Source organism: Melospiza georgiana, chromosome 3 (assembly GCF_028018845.1).
Source record: "Melospiza georgiana isolate bMelGeo1 chromosome 3, bMelGeo1.pri, whole genome shotgun sequence".
Classification (NCBI taxonomy): domain Eukaryota; kingdom Metazoa; phylum Chordata; class Aves; order Passeriformes; family Passerellidae; genus Melospiza; species Melospiza georgiana.
Genome location: NC_080432.1, coordinates 108327463 through 108354158, shown reverse-complemented (window position 1 = coordinate 108354158; position 26696 = coordinate 108327463). Strand labels below are relative to the sequence as shown.

The 26696-nt window shown below is 34.5% G+C and overlaps 1 protein-coding gene across 21 annotated transcripts in view; it reads left to right on the top strand.

Moving 5' to 3' along the window:
- Positions 1 to 26696, top strand: part of RIMS1 (regulating synaptic membrane exocytosis 1) — a 305622-nt gene that overhangs the window by 193191 nt on the left and 85735 nt on the right. For 5 of the 21 annotated variants that reach the window (XM_058020424.1, XM_058020428.1, XM_058020416.1 and 2 more), the window contains 7 exons: positions 297 to 368; positions 6550 to 6709; positions 7209 to 7334; positions 11306 to 11368; positions 15566 to 15655; positions 20973 to 21056; positions 24660 to 24737. In XM_058020424.1, coding sequence (XP_057876407.1) covers positions 297 to 368; positions 6550 to 6709; positions 7209 to 7334; positions 11306 to 11368; positions 15566 to 15655; positions 20973 to 21056; positions 24660 to 24737 — 673 coding nt within the window. The remainder of the gene's footprint in view (positions 1 to 296; positions 369 to 6549; positions 6710 to 7208; positions 7335 to 11305; positions 11369 to 15565; positions 15656 to 20972; positions 21057 to 24659; positions 24738 to 26696) is intronic. The other 16 variants (XM_058020435.1, XM_058020427.1, XM_058020433.1 and 13 more) reach the window with 7 other exon arrangements.

The following is a 26696-nucleotide window of genomic DNA, read 5'->3' as shown; positions in this document are numbered from 1 at the left end:
TTTTCCTTTACTTGAGTTTTGCTTTTGGAGGCTTACAGAGGTAATCTGTCCTAGTGGAGGATTACTGAGGACTTGAGGGGAAGAGAAAGGGAAAGGAGGCTGCAGCAGCTGTAAGATGTTAAATTGGCTCAGCTATCTTCTGAAGCATCAGTTAGTCACTGCAGTTGAGTTCTCCTTCTCGATTGTTTTGACTTAAAATCATCTTTTTGGTTTCATTATTATGTTGAATGAACATATTTTTGCATATTATAACATGACCAGATGTTCAGGTATTTGTTTACCTTACTGTTGTGCAGGATCTCGGCCAATCAGTGATAGTGACATCTCAGATTTTGATGTTGATGATGGTATTGGAGTTGTTCCTCCAGGTGCGTGGATGAACAGCATGGTCCTGCTTTCTTTTCTTCTTCTTTTTTGCTTGTTTGGATTTTTTTTCTTTATAATATTTTGGAATATTGAGGATACTGATTTTGGAGAGTGCATTGTGGAAAAAACAGTTTTCCTGATTATTCCATAGTACCTGTCCCATACCTGGTAATTTAAAGGATTCTACTATTCATTCATTTATATTTATTTTGCATATCACTCTTCATATGAGGCCCACTGGTTTGTTGAAATTGGTTAATTTCTTACTGTGTAATGCTCCAAGCATTATTTAAAAGGCAAATTAAATGTAAAAGACTCCTACATTTTAAAACATTTAAGATTTCAGTTTTTATTGAAAGCATTTTTAAAATTATTTTGCTTTTGGCTTGAAACTTAGATTTAATGCAGTCTTCTGTGGACTTTATTGATAATGCATGGCTATAGATTAAGATGCATGCAGCATGGCTATATTTTTTATGGTTTTCATAAGCTTTCATGAACTATCATTACCCTAAATGTTCATAAATATTTACTTGTAGAGACTGTCATGGTTTGGCTTTTAGTTCAGCATTCCTACTTACTGAAAATCTTGAGGATTATCTTGGATACCACATTCTTCTAGTTCTCATTCACTGTTGCCACAAGTCAGATAAATATGTTTCCCAATTGTTCCAAGCTAACTGAAGAGTCACTATGTCATTGCCAGCACTAAATCAGTTTTTTGGTGTATCTTCCTGATGAAAACTACTGAATTAAATCGTGGTGTTTTTAAAATGTTTAAAATAATCTCACAGTTTATTTATACGCAATATAACTGTGCAAATAAATCAGATATCTTATTAATGCTGTATCATCTTGGTTTTAGCTGAGACAAATTCTCCTTCCTTTGACGTTGATTGGGTTCTTTTCTTATTTTATATACTTTGCACCTCAGTCCCTAAGAGAGAAATTCAATTATGTATGCCTAATTATTATATTTGATATTTTTACATCAGTGGAGAGAGTGAGCATTTAAAATCAAATATAAACTATAAACAAAAGGCTCTAAATATTTTTCCTGGCTCTTTTTTGTTTTTTGGGTTTTTTTTTTTTTTTTTTTGTTTTTGTTTTTTTTTTTTTTGGTTTCAGGTTTTTGGGGTTTTTTTTTTTGTAGTTGAAAATGTAGATACTGGTATGTCTTTGTAGACTTATGTTTAAAGTTTCAGTAAATTCTATTAAGAACTGGGGCTTTTTTAGCTCTGCCAGTCCTTTCATGCATCCAGTTGAAATAAATAATTTTCTACCTGTCAGGAAGCATTCAAAATGGTCCAGCTGCATATATTGGAATTTGTTTGGGCCAGCATTTGAGTAACTGAGTCTTATTGACATTTCTTTGGATTTCATGCTCAGGTGTGCCTTTGAGGAATGCACAGATCCAAACTTTCTCAGCGATCACTGTAGAAAATAGCAGGATTTAATTTTTACAACTGGATTTTCAATGATCTGAGAGTCTCCAAGTAAAAAATTGAAGTGCATAGTGAGGAAGCTCCTTCTGAAGTCCACCCAATCAGAAACATTCTGCTAGCTCACTTGACCAAGCACAAGTTTGTCCATTTTGAATTTAATTGGCACATTTGTTTGGCATTTCTAAGTGGAGTTCATCTGCTCGTGATTCCCATGGGAAGTGGATATGCATATAAGTGTGTGGGATTTGTTGGATATACTTTAAAGGGAGTTAGACTTTAAGCACAGGGACAAAGAAAATTCATCTGCCACAAATCTATGAAAGCCTAGACAATATATGAAAATGTGTTTGGCAAAAAGACCTGAAAAGGTTTCCAGTCCCGATGTCTGTCGAATTGTTTGAGAACCTTAGGCACAGATTCACAAATGTGGCTGGAGATTAAGTTCATATATGTTCATTTCTGCCCTCCTGTCCAACCTTCTTAACTTGCCTCACTGCTGAATTGTTAAGCCTTTGGAGTGCTCCCTTCGTTTGCACACAATGAGTACTGCAGTGTCTTCTCCGTAAAATAACCTCCTTTGTTAAAACTAAGCTTCATGCAGGTTCCTTGTTGTTCTGCAGGGCCTTTACCCCTGCCCTCCCCCTGCCCTTCAGTACCACGGCTCTCACCAGAGTGCAGCCCAGCTCTTGTCTGCTTCAGAGCTCTCACACATTCTCTTGCACAGCATGCATGTGGGAAGGAAGAGAAAATATCCGTATTTCCCTTTAATGTAATATAGTGGTGCCCTATTTTGGAATAGCCTTTATTGGCTTCAACCAGATTAGTCTAGTTTTAAGATATCCTTCTCAAGGGAAGTAAGAACATCAAAATTGAGTTTACAACACTTGACACATAAGAATATATTTCCCTTTGAAAACTTGTCCAAGCTTTAGGCTGCCAGCTTCTCCAGGCGAATTCTGGGGAAACAGTGTACAAGATTTCAAGAATTTAAAGTAAACAACATCCACAGACTTTCCCCCATCCAGTAAGAGAATGATCTTGTGATAGAAGATCAGGTTAGTCAGGCAGAATCTTCCTGAAAGTTATTAATTTTCTTTTTTTCCGAAGTATTGAGAGAAAAAAAGGAAGTTACTTAGCCCCCTTAATATCTCAAGATTTTCAAAAAGGTTATTGCTCATTTTCTAATAAATAAACACATGACTACAAAATGTAAAACCAGAAAATTTCACTTCATCTCTATGCAAGCTAAAAACATGAAGGAAAATAGTTTTGCTAATTTAACTAACCTTGAAAATTCATAAAACTATAATTTCAAATGTTTTACCAATTGCTAAGGCAAATTTGGTATTAGAATTTAGTAATAACAAAAAAACCTATTTTCCTAGAAGTTTCAGCAGCTGCCAAGAATAACTTCTTGTCAGTGGAAGATTGTTACATCAAAAATAGTAGTACTTCAACAAATTCCAAAATATTTTAAGAAAAGTATTTTTCCCTTTTTATATCACTAATTACTTAATCTTATCTTTCATGTAATTAGTTCATCCTCATTTGTTAGTAGTACCTGGCAGTGATATACATCTCCTTTTTTAATCAGCTCTTAGATATGTTCATAAAAGTTTATATCAACAGCTGAAAGCAATTTGAAGCTCAGGTTTAACAAAAATGATTTTGACAGGGTTTTTGAGGTATGCTGACATCTGTTTACACAAAGAAAATATTCTTTAAAGTCTCTCAACCTCTGTATATATGAAAGATGCTCAAGTCTCTTAAGTAAGTTTGTGATCCTGAGCTGTTCTTACACCAGTCACTCTGTATCTGTATTGTACTGGCCAGCCCAGTACTCCATAAGGGTCACTGAAATTTTTATAACATCTGAACATGTTTTCAGACCAATCTATTTAACCAAGCCTTCAATAATTTCCTTAATTAAAAACAAAACGAAAAAAGCGCTGACATACAGTTGGCAATATCCCCAGTGGTATTTTTAACCACTGGGGATACACTTTTTACATTGTTTATTCTGTGGATAACTCTTCAGTGCAGTTAATTTTTCTGTCACATGTAACCTGTATAACTGTATTTGCCTTCCTCCTGTAGCAGCAGCGTGACATTAATACACTTTTCTTTTCCTTGTGTATATCCTTGTATATATCAATACACAGTATCTTTTACTTGTCTGTATTGTCTTTAAGAAAAAATAATATAATTCTGGTATCAAACATTTGCTAGATCCATTTTCATCATCCGTCCTGCATTCATTTCCTGTCACACCTGACAGTTTCCCATGAGCAGCTGAGAAACTTCTGCATAAATTGCCATCACCTTGGTTGCTGCTATCATGCTGGTCCATGCAAAATTTTTCTCTGCTCACCCTGAAGAGCACAGAGCCTTTGTATTTGAGGATATGAGGAAATGTTACTATTGCTGTCACTGTCACGGTCACTGAAGGTATGGGTGTGACGTGACCAGTTTGACAATTGTTGAATTAATACTTGGGATAAGTATGAATTACTGTCTCTGTTCTGTAAGCTTTGTGTGCACACACTGCATAAATTTCAGGTGTTGTTCCTGAGATAGCTTGGCTGTGCAAAATATAACATAAAATCATCTTTCTATACTAAACTTCTACAGGAGAATCCTATGTGCAGTTTTTTAGGGAGACTAGAAATATATTTTAAATTTAAATCTATATTTAATTTTCTAAACTTAAGTTGTATGTGTTTTAGTAGAATTGCTTAAAGACTGAAAAGATGTTTAGGATTTCTTTGGTTTTAGTGTTTAATGCATGTATACTGCTCTTCCTACTGATAGAGAGGACAGGATTTTTTCTAACACAAGCTTATTTGGAAAATTAATTATATTTTTGCAAATACAGCTTAGATTTAGTTGTCCAGGAAAAGGGAACACATCCACCTTTTATTATGTATTTTCTTCCTCTCACAAAAGACCTGGACAATTTCTGCAGCAATCCTGGGTCATGAATCTCCATTGAAGTCCTGGGGATGTCCCCCTTTTGCTTCACAATTTGCACCCAATCCTTGTCCTGAGATCAGGGAGATCCTCATGTTTCTTTGTAGTTTTATTACAGAACTCTGAAACACTTTTTTGGCAGGTAAGGTACTCCAGCAGCGCAACATACCAAAACCTGCAGAACATTGAAGTCCTACTTTGTTAAAAGGTTGACAGACCCCAGTAGATATTTTCCTGCATGTTGTCAATTTTTAGAGGCCATTAGGGTGCATTGGTAAACTCTTACACATTTTGGGAAAAAAGTGTGAATGCTGCTTTGATGTTTGTGGTCAGGGTTCAAACCTGCAGCTAAAGAGGTCATAAAATGTCATTGAATGCCTGATCAAGCCTCATGCAGAATCTGCATACAGGGCACACTTCTAAAAGAGGGACTGTTCGTCATTTTGTAGAGGACCAGAGAAGAACTAGAAGAATTATACAAATTATATAAAATATGAAAAAAACCCCAAAGTTAAAACCCTGTAGTGAGATCCATAAAAAATGCAATTTATTTAATTTATTAAATTTTTCCAGTTGACAATTGGGTGATAAATCATAGTCTTTTCCTGCATGAAAAGAGGATTTCTGATAGAAGCTGTTTTTTTTTAGCTGAACAAAATCACACATTACAGTAACTTTAATTCTAGACAAATTCAGAGAAGAAAAATTATTATTTGGATAACTAAGAAAGAATTTTTAAAGTGATTAAAGGATGATTTAAGGGATGACTTTCTGTATCATTAAGGGATTTTCTGTCATGGGATTCTTGTAATCTCATTTAAACGTCTAGAAATGAGCAAGTGAAGTCTGAGCAGATCTCCTGAGGTTCTTTTGGAAAATTAACAGGTACCTTTTGAAAGTTGTTATCTTACTAAGCTTCATTGTCTGTTTTAGGATGGGAGTCAAAATGTATAACAAGGCAAAGAGTGTGCTACATAGAAAAAGTCACAACAATGTTGAAATATTGAAAATGTGCTAACATTCCACTGGGGTTTTTTTAAGTCCTATTTAAAAATACTGTGAGAAATTTTTCTGCTCAATCACAATATTTGGAAAAAAATATTCTGCACAGTATGCAACACCCAATATTCAGTACAATATGCTCTAAATCCTGTTAGTTTTTTTAAGTAGGTGGCTTTGGCCAAGTTCATTAGGAGAATATCTCTAACTGAAATAAGAGGCAGAAGGATGCTTTGTATACGAGCAGCCCTGTGTGAGTCAATGCTGTTGTAGGCATTTAGAGTAACATAAATTATCAATCTTTATGGGATGTTGTTTACTTTAAAAAATTATATAGCTAGACTATAATACCAAGCTTGCCATTCAGATAAGATCAATTGTTATAGTCATGTGTTTGATTTTTTTTTCTTGGCAGTAAGTAACTACTTCTAACAATTTTTTAGATGAGGTAAACCCGCACTGTTTACATTCCTTTCAAATATTTTTTTATATACACAAAATACCCAGAATATTCTTCCCCAAGTAAGAAAACTGCTCCACATCCTTCAGTACATCAAGAAGTCTCATTTTTTCAGTCTCTGTACATGTAGACATTTAAAGGTAATGCTAGTGATTTATTCTGCATGATATATCGGGATGTACAACAGCTGAGTGATGACCTGAAAGTTGTGTAAGTGTTCGGATATGTGCTCCTGGGAGTCTATGCATCTGAATTCTTTCTAAAGCCAGACTTTTAGTCTCTAATTGCCTTTTGTTACCCTCTTGCCAGTAGGTTATAGGTCTAGTACTAGAGAAGGTAAATCCACCACGCTAACTGTGCCAGAGCAGCAGAGAACAACACCTCATCATCGTTCACGCTCCGTGTCTCCTCACCGTGGTGACGATCAGGGCAGGCCCCGTTCACGTTTACCAAATGTGCCATTACAGAGGTAGGCACCTCCAGTGAAACTCTGAGTGCTTTCATGTTTGTATAATTGTTTGTGTCATTGTTAACTTTCCTCTTGTTCAGGAATTTTTCGCAATTATAAAGCTTGTTTTTTCTATCTTAATTTATTAGTGCAGTATTTGAACTTGATATAGGCTTTCGTTATTCACTCAAGAGCACTCATGGGGTGAATCATAACTTTGTAAGACTTACCTCTTTTTACTCATATTTTCTCTGTGATTCATCATCTGTGTACCATAACTAATACATAGGTTTGGAAATTTTTTCAGTCAGTGGCAGAATCTTGTATGAATATTATTATCCTACTTAAGAATATTTGTAGGATAATAGTGGCATGTATAAATTACATAATTTTTAGTGGCATTCTTACAGAAATCATGGATTAATAATTTATAATTAAAGAATTCCTTCAACCAGCTTGTACTGTGATCCATTGTTATTAATGAGAAAACAAGATCATCATACATACTTCTGCTTTTCAGGAGTTTAGATGAAATTCATCAGATGAGAAGATCACGTTCTCCAACTAGACACCATGATGCCTCCAGAACTCCAGTTGATTACAGATCCAGAGAGATGGATAGTCAGTATTTGTCTGATCAAGAAAGGTACATTGTCAACCTGAACATGGACAAAAGTTTAGAAATGTTGTCAGTTTGCCTAATTTTCAAGATTTCATTAGAAATGTGACTAATAGAAATGGGGAAGGGAGAGAATTCATCCTAACTGATAGATCTAGTGCCACTGTTAAATTGTCTATAACCTTTTTTTTTTGGTAAAACTGTGAACTGAGTTGACAGTAATTGCAGGTATCTAGACAAATGATTCTTGTCTGTCTTGCCTAGATATTCTACTGCTTTTTCCCAAATGAAGCCCAGAGATTTTTGCTAGAAAGCCATGCATCTTCATGTATGCTCTAGGCCTTCCTGTAATACCAGAATTCACCAGTTGTGCTGGTAAATTTACCAGCAAAATGCCAGACATTAATTCCTCCTTGCTGGGAGTTGGAGGCATGCTAATTTGAATTCATGTGCTTATAAATTTTGGACACCTATGGGTACAGTCTCCCAGCATCTTGTGTAACATTCTGGTGAACTTTGTACATTACCCAGGCATAGTAAGGATAGGTGCAGTACTAATTGTAGGGTGCAGAAATTTCCAGTCTTAGATGTGTGACCCAAACACATCTCTCCCTGTCATGAAGGGGCTACACTCAAAGAACTCTTGGCCTCCCCTCGTAGGTGTCTGTATTCTGATAAAATGGAAGAAATTAGAATTTCTTTTTAGTTTTTACCTGTAGAAAAAGCTTAGAAAGGTATTTCAGCTCAGCAGTTGCGAAAAATAATGATGAGAGTCACATAGACTATCCATCTTTATGGGATGTTGTTTACTTAAAAAAAATCATATGCCTGGACTTTAGCAGGAAACTTACCATTCAGATAGGATCAATTGTCATAGTAATGTCTTGGATTTTATTTTTTCTTGGCAGTAAGTAACTGCTTTTAGAACTAAGTGTAACAGAATCTTTCCCTATAATCCAATAAATTCCATATTGAACATACATTTTGGAGTGACATGAAAAGACGTAAACATTAAGCCATAAAAATCTCTGGAAATCTTTGGCCAGATTTTAAGCAGCACAAAGACTGAATAACAGATGACTCTTGCAGTTCAGCTAATTCAGTTTTGCATATGATCTTGCCTGTTTTACCTTTGTAGTATGGTAACATAAGTGTGGGAACTATTGAGTAATATGGTAAATTTAAAAATTCAAATAGGCAAGAAGTGTGTACAGAATTGACTAAGTTGGATTTTTGCACTGAATTTTCTTTCAGAGGTGAATTAAAATTGTTTTTAAGTATAGTAGTCAGATTTATAGTTAGGCTAATTCAAGTAATGTCCACTTGTTGCAGGTTTTTTCTGGGTTGTTTTTTTTTTTTTGGGCAGTGATATATTAAAAAGATTTCTGAAGATATTTATTGAATTGATTTGTTATTAATCAGATTTGAAGAGAAAAAGGTTTTAAAAAGTAGCTTTTGTCAGTATAAATACAGACAGTTAGCTGTCTAGAAATTTCTCTTTTAGTAAAGCCTCAAACCTGGATATAACTGGTGATATATCCATGGATTATGGTTGGAGAGGAATTGGGTTTACCCTGAGCCTTTCCTGGGGATGAGCAATGGGCTGCTGGATTTGTTCAGAGTCTTCAATTCTTTTCAGTGTTCACAAAACTTTTTTGGAAGTTTAAAGCTCAGACATGAAGGATGTACATTGCTGATTTTCAGGATTTAAAGATGGGTCCATGTACTTGTGTTCTTGAGTAATAATCTTGTCTGCAGTGGTCTCCTTTTCCCCATTTTCCTTTTCATCTTTTCCTCCAGATTTGATCAGTTGTGAAGTCTGTTTAGGTCTGGCTGGTTTTGCCAGCTTTCAGTACAAAAGAATAGCATCATATGAAAGATCCAAACCAGGTTTTGTTAAAAAAGATCCTCTGTCACATCCAAGAATAAAAAACCCAACTTCATTAAATATTATGGATTAGTATCAAGAGTAGTGTAGATATTGTGTTGTGCATTTACTGAACCCTTCACCTAAACAAGTACATTCACATAGATATCTAATGTAAACTTGGCTTGAAAGCTGAGGAACTACCCAATAATTGCATGCCAGAGATTGCAATGGCTGATTAGTTTCAAAAGTTTTCTCAATTATCTATTAATGGTTCAAAATCAATATTAAATCATAATATAGGTCTTTGTAAAAATAGTTACTACCACTCTCTTACAGAAGCATCTGTTGCAATAAGTTTCCAGTGGAACTTATTTGTCCACTTCAACAGTGTTATATATATTTATATACATATATGCATACATATATATATATATATGAATATATATAAACTGTTAGGAAAAGCCTTTTATTAGGAAACCATTGTCCAATTTTCAAAAGCATGGCACTTTTTTTTTGTGTTTCTTTTATTCCTAAGTAAAATATCTCAATTATGAGTATAGAAAACATTTATTTGGGAATAGTAATCTCTACTTTAAATGTCCTCCAAAACAGACTTAATTTATCAGAGAACTGCATAGTCTCACAATATTGGTAATCTTCTTGATGGATTCTTTTGCTTTTTTTTTACTAGAAAATTTCATGGTGAATTTGTTATTTTATATCACTTTTCAGGATGACTTTTTTATCAGTGTTTGCTTTGGGCCAATTACCATAGATACTCTTTGGCTTACGAAATGTAAATATTAACAAAGTACTCTATGATTTAATGTGGTCTTTGTATCTACTTTGCAACTCTAAAGAAAATAGTATCTTCTTTCCTAAAATCCATAGTTTGCAATGTGGAAAGATGCATATAAATTCTGTCTGATCTTATGAACAGCAATTTAGCTTAGAAAGAAAATTTAAAGATTCAGTTCAACTCTAGTTCATGTTGTTGCATCAAGCTGGCAGCTCCAGATGTAATTAAGTCTTCCATGACTCACAAGCCATTATTTCAATCTGCCATGTTTAGAATTTTAGGTAAATAATGCCTATAGTGTATCAATGAAATGCATTATTTTATAATGACATGAAGTATGAAACACATTGAACAACTGCTACTTTATCTGTCTTGTAATATTTTCTCTCTTTTTTTTTTTTGCCATAGTACTTCATGGGATTCCCTGCTTCTTTTAAAATTAGCATGTTTCCATGAAGCTTACCTTTATTTTCATATTTACAATGATAGGAGTTTTGAAGCTTGCTCTTTCTGATTGTGTTGAAGTGCATAAAACTACAGGCTTATTCAAGGGATATTTCATATCATAGTCATATTTACCATAGGCATAAATATGCATTAATTTTACCATCTTGCTGGCTATAGTATGTGTTTGCTTACAATATAATTAAAGTAGAATAGATGGCTGATTTTCCTCAATTTGAGAGAATAAGAAACCAAAAGTCTGATGGCTGATTAGTTTTTTATTTGTTTCTTTAGGATTATCATTACAAAAACCTTTTAAGAGCTATGAGTCAGAATTTCTGTTTGGCCAAACACGATATTTCAAATGAACATATATTTTTGATTTTCCCTAAAGAGTGAATGGTTATTCTTCCCATAAACCAACCTGCATTAAATCATTACCAAACCTTCACTGCTTTTACCTATATGATTTTGTAGCTTAGGAAGCCACAAAACCCAACACAAAGCAAACAACAGACATCTTTCTTTTTTTTCCTAAAGCAGTTCTCCATTAATTAGTTCATGAGACAGGAGGTTATTAGAAAACTGTAGCCATTTTATGTTATTTGTTTCATCATGAAGAGCTGTGAAAAAGTAAATCTGAATTTAAACGAAAAATATCACAGAGGGAGGTGCCACACTAAAATGAACTTGTTGAAAATGTAGTTATTACATGCATTTTTGGACTCGTATATTTTGAGACATGCAGTCTTACCAGACTATCTATCTGGGTGAATGCTTCTCATTTCTTTTGATGTTTTCATTTGCTTGTCATTGGCATAACCCATGTCATCTAATGCTTCATAACTATATCTGTTTCACTCACCACCCATCCTGTCTGTGCAGTGAGCTTCTTATGCTGCCCAGAGCAAAGCGAGGAAGAAGTGCAGAGTGCCTACACACCATCAGGTAAATACAGGAGTGTGGGAATCCCAAACACACCTGCTTAGTTCTGCCCACTTTGTGTGCCCAGCGTTTTCTCCATGGTGCTATTGAGTCCCAGTACATAAAGAACTTCCAAGGACATTGTGATCCAGATGTCAGTCGTTCTTTTTTGTTTGTTTTAATTTAGATTCAGATGTGTGTATTTGTTTTTGAATCTCAGTAGTAAGGACTAAAGGAGTTGAAGAAACTTTGGTTTTGCAGTTGTGTTTTCTGGTAGATTTTCTGTCTAATCACAAAAGTCCTGATCTCCCAATGCATGAGCATTGTAATAATTTCAAACATTGGTTTCTTAGTTGTTTTTTTTTTCTTTTGTTTGCATTTTTATGTTTATGTAACAGCCATGCACAATTAAACAATCTTTGCTTGTTGTTACACTTATCTCATGCTGATTTAGTCACTTGCAGAGGAATAAATCCTGATGTACAAGGGCTTACTGGAGTCCCAGATTTGAGGGGTTTTGTATCACTTGTTTTTGCATCTAAAAATTGTTCTATAAATTGGATCCACATGTAAACTTTGTAGTTTGGGCCCATCTTCAGTCTTCTTTAATCTCTTGTTTCAAAGCTAGGAGCTCTCTGTCTTACCACTTTCCAGAGTTGTGAAACTAAACAGGACTGAAATATCTTTATCTAAAAAATCAAAGTCTGCTCCCCCACCTTTTTTACCACCATGTATGTTAACTGTGTTAAAAATCCATGACATTGTGTAGAACATCTTTCATTTACCATAAATAAAAATGTAAGTTGAAGTTAAAGTAGTTAACCATTTAACTAACTCAGTCAGGTGGTTATCCTTTGTCCCTTCAGGATCAGGATGTTGATAAGAGTTTTGTGCCAGTGCTAAATGTTTAAAATCACCAAATGTTAAACTATGTTGTCTAGTGCTATTATTCTTTTATTTGATTTAAGATTTTCTCTTACAAAGTACTGTTTATTTTTTTAAATGTCTTGGCTTGCTTTAATTTTCATCATCAAATTTGAAGCAGTATTGAGGATGCTATGAAAGGGTTTTGTTATAAAGCAGAGTAGTATAAAAATAGTAAATAAATATGTGAGCTTTCAAAAAAATCTGCATGAGTGAAGCTGTTAAATTAAGTTTTTGTTATCAGTAGAAATATTCTCATTCTTGTATTTCAGCTAAAAAGACTTTTTCATCAAGATTTTAATTTTAAAATTTATTAATTTATTTAACTTCTTGTTATTTTATGTCTTTGCCCAGCCATTAGCTTTCAAATAGTTTTACAAATCTACCAAACCAGTCTGGTCACAGCAAAAAGTTCTGCACAATTTTTTCTAAGTTGTGTCCTTTTTGCAAGGACAGTAATTAGAGTTAGGTAATAGCTACACTGAATTCAGAGCCTACAGCACTTCCTTGCCTTTTTCTTTATTCCATTTATTACTACAGTGTTTTTGTGATCAAAAAAATCACAAAACATCACCCTTTAAAAGTAATGGTAGTGGTATACTATAAACGAGGATGATACTTGTAATAATGTATTGAAGATGAATATAAAAGCGATAGATGACAATAGATTAATTCTTCTAAATTTAACTCTGAGGCTTATACACCCCAATTCCAAATAAACTGGCAATATATGTTCTTGAAAGAATAATTTTGAAAACGGTTTCAGCAAAAATTTGTTCTATGCCATCTTCTTTCCTTTCTTATTTCTAGTGATCTGACATTTATTCATGTTAGAAATTTTATAAGGCTTTATTCTTGTTTTCTAGGCAGCTTGCTGAACAATGGTTTAATTAGTCCTTGAGACAGCTTCAGCTTAAAATGGGAAAGAAATGTTAATAGGTTCATGTTAAATGAAAGAAATTAGGTAGTCTAAGCTACAGAGTTAATATGTATGGTGAGTTTAATGTAATAGCAGTTTGAAATACTAGTCCTAGCTATCCATCCTGTTGCTCTGTATGCAATTATTAACTAATAGAAATGGTGGAAAGCTGTCTACCTATGCTATAGATCATGGATTGCCACATTCCATGTCTTAGATCACCCCTAGTTTGATTGGTAATATCTGCCCATAAGCCAGGATTGGCCTGGTGACAGCCATTCCTTTTTTCCTCCTGTGCCATGTTACAGTGACCTCTGATAGAGAATTCACCAGTGGTGGCCACTAAACCCATACAAGGAGAGTCAAAGCTCCTCTGTTAAATCCTTTAGGGTTTTACAAACACTGATGTTTCCAGGCAGAGAGTGGTTTCATCTGTCTGTGACACAGCCAGGTTTCTAATGTTGATCCTGCTGTGCTTTGGCCCAAGGCTTAACAGGAATGAAATGTCCTGTCAGGACAGACTGCTGCAAAATCCTCAAGCCTGCTGGTTCTTCTCCCAGTAGTTCCATAGTTGTGCCCTAGTAGGGTATGTGGAAAATTGTTAGAATGTTGTTACTAATCCTTAGCCATTAAATGGCCATAATTCCCGTTCAGCAGCCTCTGTCTGCCTTTAAATTTCTCTCTTGTTCAGTGGGGAGAGCTGGCTGCTAAAATAAACATTTCCTTCTCTGAAATCTATGATGATATTAGACAGTTGTCATGTGTCACCTTAGTGCTGCTGTGCTGGCTGATGTAATAGTTCTCCTAAGTTTTTTAATTAGCTTATAGTTAATAACATTTAGTTACTGGTAAATTTTGAATCTGATATGCCACTTTCAAAAGACTTCCACATTAAAAAAATCCAGCTGCTAATACATCTGTAATTAAATTTTTGATGCTATATATCCCTGTTTTAGTGAGACTTTCATGCTTAGCTACTGAAGAGGTAAAAATTTCTGCAGGTCTAAGTAAGGCATCACTAAGAGAAATAAAGAGTAATTTAATATAAACTTAAAACAGTCTGCACTTTATAATTTAAAGTATCTATAAATGGAATATATATTACTTCCATTTCAAGAAAACATCTGAGCTGTACTAGCATTGGCATAAGTTCTTGCACTTTATTAAGAAAAGGGTTAATACAAAATTTTTCCCCCCAGATAGCTGTCACAGTACTTGAGAAAAACATAGATGAGATATCTACTCCTACAGCTAAACAATATAATAGAATATTATGCATTTATTTTATGTTCTGGTCAGTCTTGGCTTGCCTTTACCTGTCTTTTTATTTCTGGCATTTTTTTGTGTTGTCCTTTGTTCTTTTCTGACCCACCACATTCCAGAAGTTCTGTTAGGCACTATAAAACATTACCACCCAAGATGCCTTTACTAGAAAATGGTACTCATTGGAACCTATACAGGTAAGAAGTGTTTAGAGTCCCCTTTAAGTAGTTAGCTTCTTTTTAAAAAAATAAGTAGACTTCCCTTGTTAAAGAAAAAAAGAACAAAATGTTTCATACATTTTTGTGACTGAGAGATAAGGGATAAAATCGTAAAATAACTTCATCTAGTTATTTAAATTAACACCTATGTTACAAAAAAACCCTGAAACAAACTATTCTGTATTAGTTGGAGTTGTATTCTCTGTTAAAATTATATGTTGCATGTTTTTTCTCTATTACATTCTTTTGTTTATGTATGAGATTTCTGTTACATGTTAAATTTATTTTCATTTTGTTTAAATAATTTTAATTTACAAAGCTCAACTCTTCCTGCATGTGCTAAGACCAAACCCGTGATTAGACAGGATATTTCACTCCTTCATGATTGCCTTAATTTACGAATATCGAAATTTGGAGCTGATCTGCTGGTTAGGTAAGACACTGAGGATTAATCCCCCCACTTGTTTGGTATCTAATATGGATTTTGCAGAATAAATGAGCTTCACTGTAAAGGGATTTCACATGACATATAGTGGATCACATTATTTTATGTTGGCTTAAAACTTATTGCTGTTAATAAGGATATAACTTTATTGTTTGATATTTCTCATTCCACTTTTCTCACAAGTGGATGCTGTTCTGTCTCATTCAGTTTTAAACATTTCAATGATATTTGCAAAAAACTTCTCGCAGCCTTTTGTTTGCTTTTTATTTTCTAAACAACTCTTGACACTATCATCCAGTCAACCCTTTTACGTTTTCCTTAATTAAATCATTGTGATTCTACATTTTCTGTAAAGAGAGCATTATTTTATGAGTTAATATCTAACATTGTATTCCTTTCTTTGTTTTCTTTTTCTTTCTCTTCTACCATTGGATGCAATGCACTGGCACTAGTGAACTGCAGCCCTCCCTTGACAGGGCTAGGAGTGCTAGTACCAACTGCTTGAGACCAGATACTAGTTTGCATTCACCAGAACGAGAAAGGTATAAAATAAAAACTTATCAATTTCTTGTCATCTGTGCTGGTGATCTTAATAAGTTTCGTTTTTCTTCATATGACTGTTCCACATTCTTGTACATTTCTTGTCTGCTTTGGTATTTGTAGACATTTTTGCTCCTGTATTCATGTATGTCATGGAAATTGTGTGTTGGAGTTTATGACCGCTTCCAGCTACTTCCTTTGTCTTAGTTCAAGCTGATGTTCATTGTTTACAAAAGTCCTCAGTATGCTGATAATAGCATTGCAGTGTTAAGTATTTTGAAACTACCACTTGGTTGTGATTCTTCATCATCATTTGCTAAAAAGCATTACATCTGTTTCTTGCTTTTTCTGTGGACTGCTAATAAAGCGGTGGCATAAATTAGAAAATACAACAAAACTTTCACATTTCAAACCAGAACTGTATCAATACTGATATATTTCTTACAGAACAGCATAACATCATTGCTTTCTTTAACCTGCTGCATCTGCTTTTGCAAGGTGGATAGCTGCATTAAGGTTTTTTTGCTCTGCTATAATATTAAGGTTCACATGAGTCTTAAGACATGTTTGCAATTTAAATGAAATATTATTGTGTCACGTACATTGTGCAGGCATGTTATGGATGCTTTCTGTACTTCTACAATTACAATAGCTTGATTCAAAATTTTAGGTGAATCACATACAACTGGTGTTAAAAAGGTGATTCCACAAGAGAACTTTTCATCACTACTCATGTTTTTGGCTAGGAATTATACCACTTTAGAGTGAGACTTTAGGCTCAGTAAGTGCATGGGAATAGGACAGAATTACATTTTAGTCTGTCCAGTACGTGTTTAACTAGTATGGAAGTTAATAATGCTTTTTTAGTCAATACACAGTGTGTTGGTTGTAACAGTTGTGTTAGCTTCTTTATTGTGGGGCAGGATGCATGAAAAAGGCACTAAGAAAGCATTTTCCTCTTTAAGATAGGGTTTTACCAGAGTTTTTTGTTTAAAATCTCCCTTTCCTTTCTCCCCACTTCCTGCTGCTCCTTGGTTGGAACTTTGCTTTTTCTAAAGTTATGCTCTTGTTGCAGAGAAGGGACTAATGTTCTGCTGAGGTATCCCTGATGGATCTGCAGTAGTTTATTCCTTTTTAAGTCTGAGCTCAAGACATTACAGATAATATGAACATGGTTGTTAAAAAAATAAATTAAAAAAACAGCTGATATAGAGCCACTCAGAATGAAATAGAGATATTTTTCTAGATATTTTTAAAAAATATTGTAGCATCACATTAATTACTGAGTGTGTGCATACATACAGCTGCCTTCATCTACAAGCAGTTACCTAATGTAACTGCATAGAAATGTGAGCAGTGTGTTCTGCCACCCATCAAGTTGAATATTCAATGAAACACTGACTGGTAATTATAAACTGTATACTCCAAACTACATCTGTCCTGATGTGAAGTGGTTCTACTATGCCTTTAGAATTCATGTCCACCTCTGTCCACTGGGCACTGTGCAGAATCTGCATCATTTCGCATAAGCAGAAGAATGTATATAAAGAAAAGTGTTTAGTCTGTATTAGTGGCCTCTCTTGCTACTAAATATGTGATTTTGCCAAATCATCAGTGGGTCTGATCCAGAAAAAACTGCCCGTCACTGTGAAAGTTTTTCTTAGCTTTTAGAAGTCCTAAATAGGATGTTTTGACTTGGTATCTTTCATAGAGCAGAAAAGTTCTTGTTAAGGAAATTGATACTCAATTTTTTCTTGATAATTTCATTGAAAATAATAAGGTATGTGTGGCTTTGGCAGAGGATTTTTTTTTCCTTTCTTGTGACATAGAAGGTTTTCTTATGCAACCAAAATTTTGGAGGAGGATGTTATGTTTAATATATAAACCCCACAAAGTTAATATTTTTGTTTTGGGGAACATAAATTTTTGATGATTTAATTCTCCTCTGTTGAATGTGGAATCTGCTTACACTTGAACATGAAGTTAGTCCTCAGTTGCATGTGATGATAGAGGAGTCTTTAGTCTGAAGAACACAGAATTAAGTTCAGGGTCCGTAGAAAGCATTTTGGTTCTGTGGTGGACAAGATGAGAACAAAAGATTAAAAATACAGTGAGACAAGTTCATCTTAAGCAGTAGTAAATATCTTTTGAAAGTAATTGTAGAGAAACACTAAACAAAATAAAAATTACAATGTAATAGACAGCATGGATAAGGTCGTTTCATTACTGGAGACTTAGAGGAGATGAGGCACTTGTCAGGTCTAGAATTGATCCATCTAAGGGAAGCACTCTAAGGTTTTATGAAGTCCAATCTACAGCCCTTTATCAGTATATTTGAGAGACTCATGTCGAAGATGTTAGTTGTTTTCATGTTGTTTCTTCTCCCTTCTCCCCTCCCGGAATGGCAGCATTGCAGGTATTATTTAAAAGTCTAGAATTTTATGCCTCTAAATACAGACTTCTAAATACACCTTTGTGTATTTAACAAAATTAGGAATATACTTACCTATGGAAAATTCTACTTATTCCCCCTCACCTTTTGACTCAGAGGGTATGAATTAGATTATATTTGAGAAAAAGAGCTAAAATAAACCACATTTTAACAAAATGGTAGTGTTATAACAGATGGACAGTGGAGCCCTCTTTGTCTCTGTCACTGATTTGCTGGAAACAGTTTAGATCCTTGAACTTTACACAATATCATTCATGTAATTTGGAATGGTCAGAGTAGTTACTGGTTTTTAAGACACTGCTTTGCCGGTAAAAGTCATTCTATTGACTTGCTTGTACCAGCACAAAACTACTTTAAGCTCTATATATGAATTTGTGATATGAAAGTCTAGTTAGTTTCAGTTTAGCAGAACCAAAAAAACAGCGAGGATAGAACTTTTCTCCTCCTATAAATTTCATCATTTGACCAAGTCCATAAAACTTGATTGGCAAACTGACCTTGCCTTGACACAGGCATGCTTATTTTTTTTTGTTAAATGTACTGATTTTTTACAGAGTTTAATTCTTAATTTACTTCTCTTTTGCACAGTACACTCTAGGACATTCAAAAATATCGATCTCCTACTAATACCTCTATGCAGTTGCACCATACCTGCTTTTTCCTCTTCCCACCATCTACCCTCTATTTATTCCAAGCTGTTTTGTTAATTTGGTTTTTTTTCCAAAATGTTTCTGTGGTTGAAGTTCCTTTGATGATCTGCAAGGCATGTTTAAGTTTATAAAATATTCTCTATTGCCATTGAAAGTGTTTTTCTGCTACTGCTTCATTATGCTTTGGGTTTTTACATTTTTATCCTTTTCACTGCGTCTCAAAATTTCTGCTTCTTTCCTTATAAATTGGCTGCTATTTCTTTAGAATGGAGAAATTTCTTTTCAACACCCAGTCTCTGCTCAGGAAAACACCTAGACATGAGATTCAAGGGCAGACTCTGAACTGATTTAGGAATGGTTTCTTATCATAATAGCATGTTCCTCAGACTGATTTAAGATTGCAGTCAGTGATAGTTAATAATATGTAGTGTGGCTATTATTTACCCTCTAAATTTCTGCTGTTGCAAGCAGTTGTATGTGTGTTAGCACAAGAACAGTTGCACTGATTTGTACTTCTAGTATTGGCTTTTGGCCTGAGAGATCACTTAGTGGAGGTCTGAGCAAATAAAACTGAGGAGCACAGCCCAGGGACTAGGTCATGTACAAGGATCAGCAAACCTGCAAAATACAGCCCCACAGCTGTGTCAGATTTGTTCTGAGGTGCTTCACTGCACTGGGAATCAAAACAGGATGTCTGCCATCAGCTGGCCACTACTAGCTAAGCAAGAGACAAAGATCAGCAGTTACCTGTTACCTAATCATAAACAGATACCAGGGAGGTTGATCCAATTAAAGCTTGTCCTGAATTCATGTTGATTTTTATATTGCATGCCCTTAACAGTTATGTCAAATACCCCCATTTCCATTTAGAATGATGTACAGTGAAATACGTGTTTGCATTAGGTCTGTGACATATTGTCTTTCTGGTTCTTTCCAAGCATGTAAAGAAGTAGGTAGCTACATGTTGGTGTTGTACTGTGCCTCACAGTCATTCAGCATCCAATGGAAGGACCATGTTCTGAAAATTCCTACTGAAATACCTAGTTAATTCTTTCAAATGCTCTTTAATATCTGTAGTGGATATCAGCATATTAAGGGCTTTGTCTGAGTGCACTGATGCATTAACATTTTCTTTAACTCTTGCTTTGGAGAGAAAAAGAAGCTAACTACTAACAACCTATTTGCTCTTGAAACATCTGAAACACCTACCTAACTGTTCAAATAATGCTCATGTCCCTAAAACCTTTGTTATTTGCATGTTCCATAAATCAAACCCTTTTCCTTATTACATGGACTGGAAGAATGCCTCAGAAAGGGAAATATTAGATACTTGTGCTGAGTTTATGCAAATATTTTGCTCTTTGTCAATAAATCAGTTTGTTTTGGTATTGTAAATCGTTATGCATTCAATTGTTGCATTACAAACAAAAGCATCAGTCTATGTTATAGTATTTATCATTCTGAATTTAATGAGATTTTCAAGAAAAGAAATCTCATAATACACCAGTTTTCATTCTCAATTCAGGTCCTTTTAGTTGACGTTAGTTGTGTTACATAATGTCCTTGCATGTGCTGCAGGGATAAAGGGAAATTAATAGAAGAGGAAGCTGCACACGCTTTTACTATATGTTTTCAAATGATAAAAAATTACTCCAGTACTTGTACACAAATGTGTGTAGCTTAGTTTTAGTTAAATAATTTACCTGTATTCTTTCACTGCATTCCAGAAAAGGGTGACTTTATGCCCTAGAACTTTTATCATAATTATCAGTCCTACATTTTTACTGAGATTACATGTTTCTTTGTAAATAGCTAGGAGAGATAGGATTAGAAAACTACCAAGATAATGATCATCATACAGTCTTATAAGTCTTTTCTGATTTGGAATTGCAGCTTCCTACACAAATGACAGGCTTTTAGTTAGTCAAGCATTTGAGAATATTTGAAAACTTAATGGTACACCATATAGAAGATTTATATTGGTCTAAATTGTGCATCTTTGGGCATACCTTCTCTTTGTTTCAGATGGGATGTTTTTGCATTAAGCAGCCTTAATTAAAGTATACTTGGGTATTAGAAAGCTGTTAGAAAAAATAATTAAATTACACACTTTCATTACTTTTTTGGGGTATTTTTCCAGTCCCAAATCCCATATATTTAATTTTACCACAAACTAAATACCGTATTTTTTTCCTGTTTTATTGAACGGGCAAACAGGGGTAGATGGTCCCCCTCCCTAGAGAGGAGACGACCTACTAGTCCCAGGATTCATATCCAGCATGCATCTCCAGAGGATGACAGGTACTAGTCAGCTCCTCCCAGCTGAAAAATGCCTTACTGCATCTTGCACTCTCAGAGGAGTACACTGAAATTTAGAAGTGTGCATTTGTGTGGAGACTTGCAACCTCCAGAAGCCCAAAATAAAACAGCAGTTTAGGTATCATGTCTGCGTTTTGTTGAGCTGTTATAAAGCACAGAAGAATGAACATCTTTTCAAGTTTTCTGTTTGTCTGAATAGTCACAAGGCATGAAATGTGATGTCTGGTACAACAGAGCATCATCTGTGTTAATGTTCTTTAGTCTGTCTGTACCTGCTTCTGTAAATGGTGCTGGTGCTTTCACTGTGGTGCTTTATAATGTGATAAATACTTGTTGTAGAGCATATTCTTGTGTATATGTTTGTTTTCATTGGTTTTGGTTTTCCTTTTTTTCAACAAACTGTTCCTAATGGGAAAAAAACCCACAGGCTGATATGTTGGAGGTCTTGTTAACACTTTGTAGTTGATGTATGTAAAAATTGGCACTGTTTGTAAATTCTGTCCAAATCAGGATGGCCTCCATGGAGCAGGTTTCCTAATAAGGTAGGTTTTGATTAAGAACATCAGGGCTCTAATTAAATTTTTATGCTGAATATCATCTATGATTATTAAAAGCACCTTTGTTTTTTACTTCTCACAAGCTTTCTAATCACATGAGTTTTGGTATCCCATTGCTTTGGCAGCAGTAATTTTTTCTTTGTTATTTTATTTCCAGATAGATATTTCAAGCAGACATTTTAATTTATATTTAAGTGCAATTTCAAAATTTTTCTTTCAGTATTTTGTATTACAGTAACTGACAGGACACAGATTAATGTAAATGCAGATTAATGTAAGTAATCTTTACATGAACTTATGAAGCTGCATTTAAAAGTGTTTTAAGACTGAAATACCAGTGGTGCCAGTCCTGGCCTTCTGCTGAAGTCTACCCACAGAACTAATATTTTTACTGTGATTTATCTTGTTTACTTGTTACTGGAAATATTCCACTCAGACCAGGTGGGAAGAGTGTAACTGTGTGTGGGTAGTATTTTCTTTTTTTAATTGGAGTTAAACAGCATTATAAATTACAGAATTAAAGTAGTGAAACATCATTTTGAAGCTGTCCTCCCTTACAGATACTGCATTTCCAGAAATTTTGCCAACACATCCCTTTGATAGGACAACTACTAAGAGTTTAGAAATGTACTTTAAGTCTTTTAGGCATTTTAAAGTAATTTTGGTTCTCCTTTTTTGAGTCAATTGAAAGATTGCCTTTGACTTCAGGGTATCAGATTGAAAAAATAAGGGAAATAAGGTTTTCCTCTAAATACTTCCATTCTCAATGCCAAATAGTAAGCCTTTTTACATCAGCTGAAATTTTGTGGAGAAAGGCTGAAATCATCTAATGCCCACTAGCAAACATTTTACAATGAAACATCTGTAGGATATGGAATCTGTAATGGCAAGGTTTTTGAGATGGATAAATAGGAGTCTGATTTTCTACCTGAAATCAGTGCCTACCTGTGTTTGGAAGTCTTGCATGCAATCTGGTCACCAAAACCCAGTGATGAGCAGTCAGGCACTGATGAGCACAGAAGGAATTAAAGCTAACCTCAATGCTGATGAGTGTTTGCAGCCTGTGAGTTCCAAGATTTTCTCTGATATTAGGAGAAGCCCTGAGAACCTTGAGTTTTTTGCATATCTGTAGAGAGAACATCAGTGAAGCAATCATAGGTGCTTTTCTTTTGTCCTCTACTCTAAGTTTACATTATTTCTAATTTTGACAAATTAATTTTTTTAACATTGTATTTATTTCTAATGGTTATTAACATAAGTTTTGATAAAATTTTTGGCAAGATTGTTCTTCTGGAGTTTGCTCACTTGCTGTATCAGGAAGTGTCTCCTTGATACTTGATGAGAAGACATGAGTTATGTATTATTTCAGTGTTAAAAATTTGGAAATGTTTGGTATCATTTATTTCTATAAGATGTTTTGAAGGATAATTTTTCTACTGGATTTAATAGCATAATTCCTTGAAAGTTTTTTCAGTTTTTTTTATTAGAAATTAGGAAGTCTAAATGTCTAGTGTCTACAGTGTAGACAGATGGGCATCTGGAGATCTGTGAAATTTAAGTGATGATAAAAACAAGGTGAATGGAAGCTGAGTATTTAATGGTAGGTGAATTTTTTTTCAGATTGTTCAGATTTGAAAAATCTGCAATATAACATCAGCATATAACCAAGACTGGATAAAATGAGCCTTTAAAAAAAGGAATTCTTATATATTTTCATTTAAGAGGAGTGGCTTCTGTCAGTCATGCATGCATGTGTAGGAATGCTTGTCCCAGAGTCACCTGAAGCCAGCTGCAGAGCAAGTGCCCTCTGGTCCTTGCAGAGACCATGCAGATCCAGCCTTTAAGGAAACTTCAGTAAAAGTCAGGAAGTGTTGAACATGACATTCCCGGTGGCTTCAAGGCTACATAAAGTAACACTCACTGCAAGCCACTGAGGGCTCCTGTACAAGACAGTAAGAAATAATATAAAAATACTGGACACTGAATTGTATAGCAGTGTTATGTTTTCATTTCAGAAGTAGTAATTTTTAATTTCTGTAGGCATATTATAAATTTCTGTGTGTACATTTGTTGGCAGGTAAATATACTGAGGCACATAGAATTTTGGAACATGAACTGTAAATAGCTTGTCTGTATATAAAACAATATGTAGTGTTTGCCTAAATATGATATGTATTGTTCAATGATTTGGTGTGACAGTTGGAAGATTTATGATCTTAGGGAGAAATTTTAGCCATTCCTGACCCTACTGGGTATAGATGCAGATATATTACAAAACTTAGGTTATTAGGGGACCACAAATTTTGCTGAGTTTTCTCATTAAAATTCAAATTTTATATTTGAAAAAAAAATATTCCCTTCATGGATCTTGTCAGATATTTCATTAAAAACGAACAATAAACCAACAAGATAATATTTTTTCCAGATTGAAAGCTGTGAAGAAATTCTACGGCTTCAGCAGAAATTAAAATTCCATAGAAATTCAAAGATATTCCTATATACCTTTTATTTTAAAAAAATCTGAGTCAGTTCTACTTCACTCTTGAATTACTGAAAATTGTTACTGTAGCCGACTGTGTAGAATGGAACATGAAGGTATCATCAAAATGCATGAAATTAGGAAATTTACTTGTATTTTTGGGAGAATTTCACAATATAATGACAAAATATGCATCTTCTTAAGCAAAGAGGTTTTTTATATGTTTATATATTCTCAAGAAGGATAATTGCACCATAAATTAAATAACAGAACTGCCATTCAGCATGTAGAGCGTACAATGGTTTTTAAAAATACTGTTGTGGCTTTCATTCTATACATCTTTACATCTTAGACAGTTGATCTTACATCTAAAATTTTACAGTGTTTGGAATAGGAAAATGAGAAATACAGCTTTTTTCAGTAGATAGTGACTTAATGCTTTTTGTTTATATATTTGCCTGCATGTCTCCACCTTCACTGCATGTGACCATCTCTCTGTTTCTGCTCATTCCGTCCAAATTCACATCCATGATTCCAAATATTGTGAAGAACAAGGACGCTGGAGTCTTGCATTCCAAAACAGGACAGTGTAGACCACCTAAGTGCTAAACCTGGAGCAGCACAGAGGTATCCTTATTTACTCAAATCATAGATCAAAGTAAATGAGGTATATTGGTTATAGTATATTCTTCATGTTCTCTACATACTTTCACACATTCCTTTTTATTTTTTTTCCCTGTTTTATGTACTAGTACATGTGTGCATGTATCATTCATGGATAATATTTTTTTTCTCCTATGCAGTATGTTCAGGAAGTAAGTCAGAGCATGTTGAGCTAATTGGAAATGTACACAGCATCATCTTAGCCAGAGGGAGGAACCAAAAAGGAAACTGATTTTCGCTAATTTCTAGCATGTGCTGCCCTCAAGACAGCCCTGAGAGCAGAGAAATAAGTGTCCTCAGCTCATTAGTGCTGTGTATTGCTGTGTTACCTGCCACAGCAAAGCACATCCTGCTCTTGGCTTTTCCATCCCACTGGAACCACTCACTGTGAGATCTCTTTCTCCATTGTGTGCAATGTCACAATCGAGGCAAGCAACATTAGGAGAAAGAGAAAAATAAGCCCCAGACAGAACCAACTAAACAGAAAATGAAGAGGGTGACATAATTTGAATGCTAATGCTGCTGCATACAGTGGATATAGCCATGACTTAAAAAACTTTGCTAACTGTTGGTTTTAAATAAAGCTGCAGCATTTAATATGTTTGTTTTCCTCTGGATCTGCTTTATATTTGTCCTGGCAAAGGAAAAAAATTAAAAACAATGACAATATACAAAAATAAAATAGATTGAGGACAAAAGGGATTTCTGTTTCTAATCTGACATACTATTTTTTGTGAGAAAATACATTTTTTAAAATCCCGAAAGCATCGGGTTATGACCTCTGCTCATGCAGAAAGTATTTTGTATTTTGCTGCAGTGTTTTCTTTTTTGTAGAATCTACTGCATCACAATAAAAAGCTCATCAAAGACTGCAATGGGTAAAAATAATGAAAAACAACTATGATTATGTTCTTTGGGCATAGTTTGGTGTCACAGCTGTTTAGGTCTCATCCAGTGCAGGCACTGGATTACTCTTTATAACCACAAAGGTTTAAAAGGAAAACATGCTATTTTAAATGTTATTTTTGTCTGTTTTGCCCACAGTAATTTGTATAGCCTAATACATGACATTGATTGTATCATTGCAAGATCTTGCATGTATTAGTTTGTCAGCATTTCTGGTCTAGGATTGAATAATCATCACTCCCTGGTTTTACCCCTCCTGAAACACTGTGTGCACTTTTTTCTCTGAAAAAATAATACATATTGATGATTTTCTGAGGTTTAAAGTAGTAATCCTAATTTGTAAATGCTGACATTACTGTGGATACTACAGAAAATTTTGGAACAAAAGACATGCAGAGATTTACTTATTATATTTATAGTCCTGGGTAATAATGATGAAACGTGGCTTTACCTTTGTTCTTATATGTGTAGACTCCTATTACTCCTCATTGTTATTATTTAATATCAAAGGGAGTGCTTAGATCCTCTGAGGTAATTAGTGCCTCATTATACAAATGTCAGATGAATTCTGTAAAAGCTTTGTGTAGGAAAGGATTGAAGGTGTGAAATAATTTCTAACTTACTTATATTGACTAGGAAGAAAATAGAATTAGTTTAATCTGTTTCTAAAAGCTTTAAAAGGTAATAGAATGAGATTTTTGAAAAAACAAGTTTTTATTAATGTAGTGACAGCCTTTTTTAAATCTGATATCATCCAGTATTTGTTTTACTTTTGAAATTTAGATTTAAAAGCAATTTTGGATTGATTTAAACCTTCAAATAATATTTTCTGTTTCTTTCTGCAAGGTTCTTTTCCTGCTGTCTACTCTGAACTTGTTTCTCATGCTGTTAAGAGATGCCTTATAGGGCTATGAGGAGTCATTGTTTCTAGTTGAGTGCAGGCTGTGAAGTGCAAAGTAGTTGCAGGCTCAGTCAGGATTGATGTTTTCTTCCCTGTTTTGGTACCTCATGAGCTGC